The 13,239-nt window shown below is 38.9% G+C and overlaps 1 protein-coding gene across 6 annotated transcripts in view; it reads left to right on the top strand.

Moving 5' to 3' along the window:
• The window catches only part of astn1 (astrotactin 1), a 384,487-nt gene that overhangs the window by 140,836 nt on the left and 230,412 nt on the right, over positions 1 to 13,239 (top strand). For all 6 annotated transcript variants that reach the window (XM_058632934.1, XM_058632930.1, XM_058632932.1 and 3 more), the window contains one exon: positions 9,004 to 9,154. In XM_058632934.1, the coding sequence (XP_058488917.1) occupies positions 9,004 to 9,154 (151 nt within the window). The remainder of the gene's footprint in view (positions 1 to 9,003; positions 9,155 to 13,239) is intronic.

The raw sequence follows: 13,239 nt of genomic DNA, 5'->3' as shown, positions 1-13,239 counted from the left end.
AGAACTCCAAGGTTCCTCACAGTGGAACTGGAAGCCGTGGTGATGTCATCTAAAGTGACAATGTGATCAGATAGTTTTTCTCTGAGGTGTTTAGGGCCGAGTATAAAAGTTTAAAAGTAGAAAGTTACAGGTCATCCAGGACTTAATGTCTCTGAGACATTCTGGAGTTGAACAACCTGATTTATTTAATCCGGCTTCATTGATAAATATACGTGTGTCATCTGCATAACAATGAAAGTGTATGTTGTGCTTTCTAATAATGTTCCCTAAAGGAAGCATAAGGTAAAAAGTATAGGCCCAAGCACTGAGCCTTGTGGAAATCTACAATTTACTTTTTGTTTGTAATGAGGCTTTATGGCTTTATCATTAACATGAACAAACTGGAATCTATCAGATAAGTATGATTTAAACCAGCAGAGGGCAGTACCTGTGATCCCAAGAGTCTGCTCCAGTCTCTGCAATAGAATATGATGATCAATGGTGTCAAATGCAGCACTAAGATCTAACAGGACAAGCAAAGAGACTAGACCATTATCTGAGGCCAAGAGAAGGTCGTTACTAACATTAGTGTGCACAAGTGTGTCAGATCCTCCCCTAATTTACCAACGCTTATTTGCCCTGTGCAAATTCTGTCAGGTCGCCTTTAGTCTCGCTGAAATGAATGACTATTCCCACAGTCTCCTTCCATTAGCACATTGGTAATCTGTCAGTGTGCAGTAACTACAAACTGAGATAACTTATGTTGTGGTGTTTTGTAGAAGCACATTGACACATTTTGAAGACAGAGCAGATATCAGTCAAGTGTTTGCATGCACAGTAGCACAGTGTTCAGTCTCCTGCTGGTGACAAATGGTCCACTGTTGTCTGTAGATTCAGGAAATTACACTGTTAGCTGCCTTCCACACTACTCCACCCTGTTGTTGTTGGTATTCAGAGAAAGACCCCACTGTGATTGATTTCCCCACTGACTCAAAAGACCAGTGAGTCTCTTGTGTTATTGATAATGTTTGTTTGCTTATTTATTCATTTAGATTCAATTGTTCATTTGATGGAGACAGAAAACATGAATAGACATGAGGATAAAATGATAAAATCAAAAATGTCAGAATTGGAAGTAATGCTCATTTATAGCTAGGTAAAACATCATAACAAAGCTGGGACAAACACAGTCACCTACAAAAATCTAATGTGGAGTACCACATGGCACCGTTGTTTCCTTGTATGCTAGTTTTCAATCAGTATCAGAAAATGACAGAAAAACACACTGCGGTATCTACCATTGTAGATAGCTTGAAATAGTGATCAATATGTCAGCTACCCTCCACATTCTGTACTCAATCAGCTAATCTGGGATAGTATTTGAGGCTCTGCAGACCTCTTGCACTGAATGTTACGTCTCAACAAGAAGTTCCAGTGTTAAAAGATTTCATTCACTTTTCAGAACGGTTAAAGTTCAATTGTAAAATACGTTATTTGCATTTGTATGAAAACATTGAGGAAAATATGCAGTAGTTCTCGTTTGTATGTTGTCTTTTATCTCCACATGATTTCTCCATGTTGAAATCAGTCCGGCAGCTTCATCTCACCTGCGGCAGGGAGGCTTCTCTTTACGGTTACCAGTAAAAAAACACACCAGTGATTTTCACATTGATCCGTCTGTCTTTAAATTGCTGCGTTGCGTTGACTGGCACCAGGTCACGTCTCTGAACTGCTTATTCCACCTCCAGCCCCCCACAGTTCTGCTCACCGCTTACTGCTCGTCATTACACACACACACACACACACACACACACACCTATAAAAGCCAATGGTGATCAACCATCTTCAATTATTGGCCCTTAATTGTCCAACAGTTTGCCACTAACACTTCCATTGCCGTCTTTTAACCCACTTAAAGACCCATCGCTTTTCTTTAGCATCTAAATTGCTGCCATGAAATCCACACTGACTGACACTGTTTTTTTTTGTTTTTGTAGTTGTATTGTGCAATTGTTTTCGTTGTTTGTCTTTTCTACATCTATTTGATCAAACATGTGTGGGTTTTTCTTTCTTCTTGTTTTTTCATAATTTTTGTTTAACTTTAGACTCACACAAATATTGACTGTACAGATTAATTATGTTCATTGATCTTTGTGACATTTTGTCTCATAATTAATGAGTTATGTGACATAAATGCTGATTAAAAGGACCCAGGACTCCCATCACGATCAATGCCAAGGTCAGTATTTATGCTTACAGTTGCTTAGGCAACAAAAAAATGATCTGTAAACTGGAGATGTTCGTTTGTTATCTCTTAAATAAGGTTAATAACTTTTTAAATCATGTCATTCATTAATACGGTGTTGGTGAATGAACAAGAAAAGGCCGTGGTTGCCTGTTGCTGGGCATAAATCACCAATCAAGTCATATTGCTAATGACTTAAGAGTGAGAGAGATGCATTTATATCCCTGTGTGTTTGTGTGTGTGTGTGTGTGTGTGTGTGTGAGATAGCTCCAGCTGTGTGAGTGTGACTGATTAAAACTGCTGTCTGGACCGGGAGCTGCCGGAGCCCCAGAACAAGAGCGAAAGTCGAGAGAGATTTATATTTTCAGTCATAACTGACAGAAACACTCAGGACTGACATCAAATCCCTCCACTGAACGTGTTTGAGTTACAGCAAGTCGAGCTTCTCCTCAGCAGCCGTGTCTCAAAAGTCTTGTTACATGTGTATCGACAAAGACAGCGTCTGAACACAGTGATGTTCATCGATATATATATATATATATATATATATATATATTTATATACATATATATATATATGTTGTCAGACTGACATGTTTATTTACAGACCAGTTGTCTCAACCTTAGCCGTGTTTTTTTTTGCCACGTCGTCACAATCTCTCGCCCCCCCCCAACCTCAAAGTGGATTTGCAGATTTTACATATCAAAGTCTGTTTACAGGAGATGGGGAGGATTAGCTCTGCATACGTGTGAATAAATAAATAAATAAATAATGAAATGGAATAAAGTTGTACAAAGCCCTTTTTTGTGGCTCCAGCAAGCGGGAGCTTTATTGTACACGTGTTATAGTCGAGGAAATCAAGAAACAGGGATATTTAGGACTTTTCAAAAATAAGGATTGTTTTGATATGGAACGATAAATAGTTCACACTATAAACATATTCATGAGGCAAGATGAATCTATTCATTAAAAAAAACAAGTTGATATTCACCTCTGACATAGAGGGTCATGTTTTGTCATCAGTAGCGCTAAAATAGTTTTCTTTTTTTTCCCCTTGTTTTACTGTATGCTGTTTTCAAACACCCTAATTTCACATGTATGCGTTTCAATCCCTCCTTTTTCTCAACATTTGATTTTCATTTGGCATCTGAACCCGAGGCGCCGTGTAAATAAGTCATTTTTTTCTCCTCTGATCTGAGACGCGATGATGATGATCGCTATCTTCGGCGTTCCCCGGGGACGACAAGGAAACACTGCGAACACCTTTTCTTTTTTTTTTCTTGAAGCTGCTGCTTTCCTCCGAGCTTGAACGGCATTTTCTTCACACGTTTTAATAAATATGTGTCACTCTGTTTGTACTCCCGAGCACACGGTTACACAGTGACAAGCCCAGATCTTCCTTTTTCTTGATGAGCGTCGTTGTCGTCGTGACTGCAAATAAATCCTTGTTTTTCCTGCAGTTCTTTTTTTGGGGGATCAGGTTAAAATAAAGTTTCTTCTATAATATAGTCATAAGAGATTAGTGGTCATTTTCACTCGTCCCTCTGCATAATGCAAATAAATGACAGGTCATAACTTGGTATTTAAACCTTTAATGTTACTTTTTTTTAACAGTACATATGCAGAATGGTTGGTTCTGTAATTGGCTTGTTTTGACATCTAACCCTGCCATTGTTTGGCTCTCCGTGTTAATGGCGTTCATAATTGAAGGCTTACATTAGCTGCTTCTGTTAAGTGCAGACAGCTGTCATGGGGCGAAATGTTAAATGTTAAATGTGGTGCAGGTTGTGCTTACTGGCCGGTCATTGTTAGCGTCCTGTATATGCTGTCAGATTTTCCTTCATTCCTATATTTAATTCAAATTGAACTTGTTCTTTCTCTTCACCTCACTTGTCTGTGAAGTCTGCACGACGACACGAGCGCTGCCATTTGTGGCTCTGCATTTATGAAGCGTTTCCATTTTTACACTTTGTGAAAAGGTGAAATGAGGCGGCCAATTCTGATGTCCTAATGAAGCGATTTTTGTACTCTGATACTGATGGTGTCATCAGTCAGGGAAGATAAAGCTTGTAATTGTCTGCCATTTCACTTGGATAAGTACTTGTGGATCCATTGCCACACTGAGTCTGATTAGAATGACAATTTCCCCGTTCTGAAGCCACTGAAAACTCTTTATGATCAACTTTCCTGAAAAAAAAGCAAAAACAGTTTGATGTGATCACAGTTTGAGACGTGATGGACAAACTGTCGTCTAATTTTAGTTCAAATTAAAGTGAAAAACTGCACAAACAATCAAACCGCTGTCAAATGAGTATAACACTGATTAAGTCTGTCAGCTGCACGCGACGCTCCGTGTTTGTCAGTGTAGCGGCGTTTATAGATCTCATGTTTATTGATCTCAAAAATGACGATGGGTCTGATTGTTATTTATGTTACATTTAATGCTTAATGCTGCAGTTTGTACAACTGAGTGATGTAGGAAAAAGATTTAACTCGAAGGTAAATGGGAAGTAAAAGCTACGTAACAACTCAGTATGTCGCTTACTGCACTTCAAAATAAAAGCACCCGCACTTCCACATTTTCAAATGAATGTCAAAGTACTAGACCAGAAACAATTACTCGATGTATCGATTATTAATCAGTTAACTAAATAAATCGTCAACTGTTTTGATAAACGATAAATCGGTGTGATTAAAACAAGATTTCTGATTGTTTCAGCTTCTTAAATGTGAATATTTTCTTCATTCCTTTGCTCCACATAACAAAGAAATCATTAAAAACCTGAATCATTTTGGTTTGTGGACAAAAACAAGACATTTAAGAACATCAACATTTCCAGGTTAATCAATATTTTCGAGCATTTTATGGACCAAATGATTACTTGAAAAATTACCATTAATAGCAACATATTCTGTCACATTGTTTTAAAGCGGCTAACTCAAATCATATTATTTAATTATGTTAACCTTAACTTCAAGGCAACAATTACTAATGCAGCACTGATAGTTTTGCTTGACAGAGTCTGTGTTCAGATGAAAGACACAGCAAACTAAACTTAACAACAACAACAACAATAGTTGCATACAGTAAAGCAGCTTTAAATCCTCGTTGACGTCTCCCTTTTCACAAAACCCCCGACAATGAAGTTAAACAAGCGTCAGAAGATCTGTCGCTCCACTCTGTGTGTGATGACGACCATCGTCACTCTCGTTTTCTCCAAATCCCCAAAGTGCTTGAAGCTGTTAAAATGTTAAATGTGCATCTGTAGCCGTGTAAAGTATATAATACATTTTTTTTTCTTCTTTTGAGTTGTGTTGGAGCGTAATTTTCCGGAGACTTTGCTGCACAGTAGGCTTGAAATTGTCAACATGTTTTTTTTTTTTTTACTTATGTGATATTTAATGGTGGATTTTCACACACACACACACACACACACACACACTACACACACAGACACAAGAATCTGCAGATGTTCCCTAACCATAATTGGAGTTGGAGATAATTTAGCTCTCACACTTGCTGTGAGTTTCATCATCTTCTCTGTTCCATATAGGTCCCCTCTGAATAAATGACAACAAAGTGATGGGCAATTATAATAGAAAAATTGGTTTGTGAGATAACATCGAGTTGACTGTGTGTAAAGGAAGGAAACACGGCGTCTTCTCTCTCTCAGGGAAAAACAGGAGTGTAGGAGTTATATATCTTCTGCGTGCCTGAGAGATCATCTCTTTTTTTTTATGTTCATGACGATGCTATTTCACAAGTTTTTTGTTTATCATCAGCAGTAGCGCTCATACAGAAATAGCTCCGTGATATACCCTCACCCACCCTTTTATTAGGTACAGAGGACACCTAATAAAGTTGTACAAGTGCCACCTGGCGCGGCGTCTTCTGCTGTCGTGGCTTCACAGATGGTCCTCTGCTAACCGCGGTCGCACTGAGTGCTTATTAGACTCACTGTTACGAGTTATCGTTGCCTTTCTATCATTTCAATCCGATCCAACGCGCAGGAAACTGCTGCTCACAGGATGTTTTCCCCCCTTCTTCGGCCGATTCTCCGCAATCCCTAGAGATGAGAATCCCTGTAGATCAGCAGTTTCTGAAACACTCAACAATCTGGCTCCAGTTACCGTGCCGCAATCAAAGTCACTTAAAGGTCCATTGTGTTCGAATCAGTGACATATAATGGTGAGACAGCAGATTGTGACAAACAGAGGACTCATCTGCTCAATGTATACTTTCCCCGAGCACACAGCACAACACCTATGGCGGCCTTAATGCGATGCTGTTGTTGTTACCTGGTGTTACCATCGTTTACGGCTCATACGGGAAAACAATTATGCGAGTAAATCAAATTATACAAATTGATACTAATGAGAATAAAGCAGAATGTATCACATCACAATCTCACCTCAAGATTACTTTCACATTGCCATGCGCGTTGTCATTACCTCAATAACTCACTAACATCAGTCATACAGTCATGTACATACAATGAGATAAGCCTAAAACGAGTTTAAGAGGACTCTGTTAACTGCAGTCTGCACGTTACATGCATTGTTTGCATTGCACATTTCAAAGTTCGCTCGGCTCATTTTTATGGACAAAAATAGAAGAAAAAACATCTATCTATTTTGTGACTTCTGCACAATTTTCTCCTGTTTGTTTGTTTGTTTTTTTAAAATATGCGATACAGAATTAATCATAACTTTGACTCAGCAACACGTGTATTATTCCATAACAGCAATTTACCAAAGGCGTATAAAAGATACAGATTTACAAACAAAGTCATCGGTCGTATGGATATCTGAATAAATGCTCTGTGTTGCTGCCATGTGACTTTTTGTGTACCTGATAAAGTGGCAGATGAGTGTAGGTTCTGTGAGAAAACACTGACGTTCTCCCTGCTTTGTTTTGCAAATACTCTGAAATACTTCCTCCTGCTGATTGACCTCACACGGACATTCACATGAAAGGATCGTGAAAACATGAAGCGACTGCAGGGTTCAAATCAGGACGTGAGAGCGCTGCTTCTCTCACAATTCTACGACTTTGTAAAGTAATTATGCCGTGAACAGTCGCAGCGTTTCTCCCGGGGAGAGCAGAGAATAAGAAAACGCAATTATTCTTTTTTTTTTTTTTGTAATTTCTGTAATTTCATGAAAATGGTATTCAATAATTTAAGGAGAGAGCAAGGTGTGAGAAAGTCTTGCAGAGCAGAATGTTGGAGCAGCACTTTGACAGGACCTCATTTTCCCCCCGCAGACGTGTTGAAATGGGATCTAAAGAAACTTAATCATTTAATCAGTTTTAATGAGAGCAAATTGCATATTGGTGACAGCGAGGCTTCCCATATTGAATGCTCAATTTCCATCAGAGCCATTAGCTTCTTTGTGGGCGACTGCGGGAGAGAAAATGGAAGAGAAAATAGGTGAATCACTTTTTCCTTTCTTTTCCTTTTGGACCGGTTCCTCCATGACTTCCTTCACCAGTGTCCTCAGGCTGCTGTCACAGCATCACACGGCATCAATGTCCACGGCTGACATCGAAGAATACAATTAACTTCCTCATTCTTTAAGGCTTCCATCATCCTGAATTTACCAAGCAGACAAAATAGACTGTGTACTGTGACTGTCAACATGGTGTGGGGGCAGAATAGAGATTTAATGGCTTATTTTCCTTTATGTTTTGCATAATATCATGTATTTGCACATTTAAAGGGAGCTTTTCATACTTCTATTTGAATGTTAGGGCACCATACATGGGGTGTATCAGGCTGTCAGAACACCCCTCTGGCTGTCAGAGAGTGGTTGAGTCCAATCACCCATTGGTTCATCTATTTAAACAGTTGCAGTTGAGTAGCTCAGCTTTTTTGCCACATGGAAAAAAAAGGCCATAGCTGGACTCTGTCAACGGTTTGTTAGCACTCACCTTCTCAGTTTATGGTCACTGTGTTTTTGCCTTTGTTTGTCTTCTCCGTTCTCGGCGAGCACTCCATTAAACCCGCTCTCTCTCACTTTTAAAAGGCATCTGCTTTCTGTTTTTATGAGGCCTCTTCACTCTGATCATCAGTGAACCAAAGCTATTTTTGTAGCAAGTAAAGGCTGTTACCCAAGTCATTAAGTCGCTTCCTTCGCTGCTGTACTTTTTTTAAAAAGGAATCTTTTTTTTGTGAATCTCTCCAGGCGTTACCCTGTCCTGAACTGTGAACGGCTAAATCACTGAGAATTGAGTGTTTGTACTTTAACTGTTACAACTTTTCTAGCTTTTATGACACCAGCCAATGAGCATTTTGACCATGATGATCTGTAAAGAAGTGTTTTTGGGTCAAACTTTATTTAACAAGGATTCAATGAAGCTTTATTGTCACTCTGGCCCATGTACTGTACAAACACAAAAAAAAAAGTTCTCTGGTCTTGGTCAAAGCAAAGTCAAGCTGGCGTAAATAAATAGCGATGAAATAAATGGCTGTAAAAATAAATAATGAGCAGCATAATATCCTTAAAAAGGCACTTCAATTGAATAAATAGACGTGTGGCAGGTGGTTTGAGTGCACTTGAATTTAAGATTCTCTCTCTTTTTTTGGATGTCTTTAGCTCATATTGTCACTGCAGTGACTGAATAATTTGCCATTTTCATTCATAGAGATACTTATTGCGAGTGTGGTTACAGACGTAACGGAGCCAATTCGTACCAGGCTCCGTCAATCAGTGGCACAATGTGTGAATCAGAAGAAGTGAAACAAATTCTCTCTCTTCCCCACTTGCTTTTTTGTCAGGGAGGAGTTGATGATCAGCTCATCCTTCGACTCTTTGGAGGTTCTGCTGGACTCTTTCGGACCCGTCCGAGACTGTACCAAAGACAACGGAGGCTGCAGCCGCAACTTCCGCTGCATATCTGACCGAAAGCTGGACTCTACAGGATGTGTGGTGAGTCGCTGAAGCTCCTTTTTGACACGACGCACACACACACACACACACAATCGAGTGACGAGTGACTTGTAAAGCAGTTGTTTTCAGTGAAGAATTAGAATCAGTTAATTTAAACATATTTGAGCACCGACTCCATCTGCCACTGGGTTTGTGATGCCAACCGCGATCAGCAGTGCTGTCACTAAATACACCAGTCTCTCCTGTTAAATATTGAGATTTTAGACATTTCCCTGGTCATTTTTGGAGATGAACCCACATTTTTAGGATTTTGAAGTCTTTTTAACTGACCTAGAGTTCGGCACTGTTCGGCTTGATTCTTGTCGCGTTCGCCGCACTCATGCTTCTTCCTGTTGGACGGCACTCTGACCAATCAGTGGCCGGCAGTCTGGCGACGTCACACATAGTACCACCTCAGCTGCTATGCCAGTGGGTGTGCAAAGTAACTGTGCCGTGCCAAGGTGAGTCGAGTGGAGCCGGTGGAAACACACCATTATCTGTTCTAAACCTGTGCCTGGAAGCTGCTTTACATTAACTCCTTTCACTAGTACAATGTGACCTTTCCCTCGGGTTTCCATATGAATCAAATTCACTTTACAGTATGTTAAATACTCTGCTCTTGGCATTTTATGATTGATAGGGTATGAGCACCTTGGGCATTTTTTAACCTGATGCCCACATACAGTGATACGGCCTCTTCATTACTCATTCGCACGTTAATATTGTCTGAGCATCCTGTCGTGGCTGTCGGTGTTTAAATCCACGTCAAGGGCAATGAGCGGGTTCTGCTCCGCGCCTCGACTCTGCCTCTCCGGCTCGTTCGCCTCTCAGGCCGACAACACATCCATTAAGTCCAGGTGCAGTGCTTAGCAACCGGGCAAAGTAGCAGCCAGCTATGTGGTTATCTTCTGCATCTGCTAAGAACTCCAGCAACATCGCTCTCATTCGCAGAACGGTGGCGCCATCTGCTCGTGTGCGCCAGCTTCTCCTCATATCCAACCACTTCTATCGATAAACTGTTGAGCGGCAACAAGTGGTAAGATAGTATTAATGCGATTCCACGTGCTTTATCTTATCTCCTTATAATCGTGTCTCAATTAGAGATTAAAAAAGCATGTGAGGTGTTTGAAAAAGTGTGGAAAATTGTTGTGGATTAGTTTTACCAATAATATCCCTTTTGTGCGAGACATTAGCAGAGAGGCATTAATACTAATTTAGGCCAGTCGGCGGGTGAGTTAATCACATGTTGCCGTGCCGTTATCGATCGTCCTCTTGCTCTTACAACATCCAACTTCAACCACAGAGTCTCAGACTCTCTGGTGCTCTTGCAGCTTCATGCATTTTCCGATTTGAAATGTATGAATCCCAAATCAGCTGCGTTGATATCCTCTGCTGCAACACGCTGTAATATGAAACACGGTCCATTTCCATTCCTGCAGTGAGTTTTTAACGGCAACTGCTGACAAATTATTAGGTAGAGCAGCAACGATTAAAAAAAAAAAAAAAAAAAGTTAACCCTTTAACACCTGAGCCTCAGAATATCTGGGCTTTCTTTTGCTTGTTTTAACCATAAAAGGGCCAGAAAATGATCCTGTGAGTCAGTGCATTTGGCCAGTTTTCTGCATGTTTCTGCGTAGTGTATTGACAATTTAAAATGAAGAAAAACAAAAAGTTTTATTTAGAAAACCAGATTTTGGGTGTTAAATATGGAATCTGAATGGTGTAACACATACTGTGTTTAAAATAAGATTAGTTTGAGTCTCTTTTATCTCAATGTCCAAAAACAGGCCAAAAAAATGGGAAATGGGTTTTTATTATAAATTACCGTAATAACCACACGTTGGCTTTGACGTGCAACTTCTTAGGGCATAATGTAAGAAACAACCTCAACATCGTTCTCCTGAATGACAGTGTGTGGAACATTAGACTGTGAGCTACTTCACTTATTAATCATGTCTTTTTTTCCCTCGGACACATTTATCGATGAGTTCAAATCTTTGCAACAAAATCCTCCGCAACAGGATTGTGTTCAGTCTTTTCATTATTTAACCCTTAGAACACAGAGCATTTCAGCTGCTTTTTTTCCATTATTATGTTTAAACATACAGTACAGTATATACAGAGGCTGTAAGAATATGTGCAATATAGAGCGTCTTATATCCTTGTTTTCAGCACAACCTATAGGCAGAAATTCATTTTCACCAAGTATATAAACACACCTGAGCAAAAAGTACTCAAAATGTTTAAAATTGCATTGAATTTGTGAAATTTGGAAATACAATCACTGTTCAAAGTTCACTCGGCTCGTTTATTTATGTAGAAAACACTTTTTGTGACTCCTGCACATTATTGCTACTTTATATCACAACTAAAAATGTGATATAAAATGAATCATAATGTTGACTCAACAACACACAAGACAAAAACAACTTTTTTAAAGCCTGAATATGTGATCTATAACCCCCAAAGGATGTCCATATAAGGAGTTGTGTATTATTCACACTATCTAAGAGTTAAAAGACCCACTATTTTACAAAATGCTGATATTCATACACTCCTACAATCATTTGCTTATAAAGTAAGAAGCAAAAGTGAGAGGACAGCATGAATTATGCATGTAACAATAGACAAAACACACTTGTTTCATTATGATGTTGAAATAGTTTCATGGTGATGGAGAAATTACACCATCTGTGTTAATATTGGCCCCCTATCAATCTATTTTTCAGTTTACCAACAGAGAGGACTTAAGTAATTGCATTATTCTGTATCAAAAATTTTGCGGAGACAAGTGTTTGCAAAGTATTAATTGTGATGTTCACGCAGAAGTGCGTACATCCTCCTGTTTTTCCCTTTGACTGTCAATAATGAGAACATGTAGTTTTCCTCCCAGTTTCTCTCTGATAACCCAGTTTCTGTGTCAGTCATTCACCACTGGAATAAGCAGTGAGTCTAAAGTGAAGCTGGCAGCTCTGCGGTTGGTAATGCTTTTTTGCTAAAGGCTTCTGTCATCATGCATAATGTTTCACCACCATTGCACTGCACAGACTGAGTCTGAGGAAACAAGGCAGAGGAGGAGGAGGAGGAGGAGGAAGAGGAGGGTCTTCCAAACATAGAAACATACACATTTGACTGTATTGTTCATGTCTGTCAACAATGGCATCAGCTTCCATCACAAGTTTCTCTATTCTAAGACTTTTTTGACTGTTATGATACGACACAGAGCTTCATATAGCTTTATATCATAATGTAAGTGTTTGTAATCACTAGCATTCGCAAAGTACGTAATTCTCCCTGAAATTAGACTCTCATGGATAAACGGTAAAACACTAAATGTTGTGAGTGTTGAATAATACTTCTTTTTACTTTTATTTTCATACCACACAATACAGTTTATTTCCAAATAGAGCATTTCATAATCGATTCATCTGTGGATTATTTTGTGGATGAATCGAGTAATCGAGTAACAAAAAATTTCTTGTTTGGTCCAAAAAAACTAAGATTATTCATTTTAACAGTAAAATATTAATTTAAATATATATATATATATATTCATATAATTTATAATAAAATATTCACATTTAAGAAGCTGAATCAGAATTCCTTAAAAACACTCAATCCGATTAATCACTTATCAAAACATTTGACGATTTATTTAGTAATCGATTAGTCATTTTAGTCCTATTTCTGAATAATCGCCAAAGCGCCGCTCTAATACGCACAATTGAAACAAAAAAACACATTTATATGGGACTGTACGTCTTATTATTATTTGCAAATGACACAGCATGCTCCCATTAAATGTTTGAAATGTAAAACCATTCCTCTTCTCAAATGTTGGAGGATTAGAATATGTCTCAGAATCTGTCTTTTTATATTTGCAGGGTATTTTGAACTTGACATGTGGTTTGAAAGCCTTTGAAACAGTGATGGAAATTCTTAAATTATGTTGCATGTGTTTACGATCAGCTCTCGCGGCGGTCTACGCAGCTTGCGTTCAAACAGCTTGAATTACTACCAATCTAACGATGATTTGTGTGCCTCGTTTATGCCAGAATCCCCATTTCCCTGGATTCATACTCCAG

This window comes from Solea solea, chromosome 1 (assembly GCF_958295425.1).
Source record: "Solea solea chromosome 1, fSolSol10.1, whole genome shotgun sequence".
NCBI lineage: Eukaryota > Metazoa > Chordata > Actinopteri > Pleuronectiformes > Soleidae > Solea > Solea solea.
The sequence above is the reverse complement of the archived record's forward strand: the minus strand, read 5'-3'. Positions and strand labels throughout refer to the sequence as shown.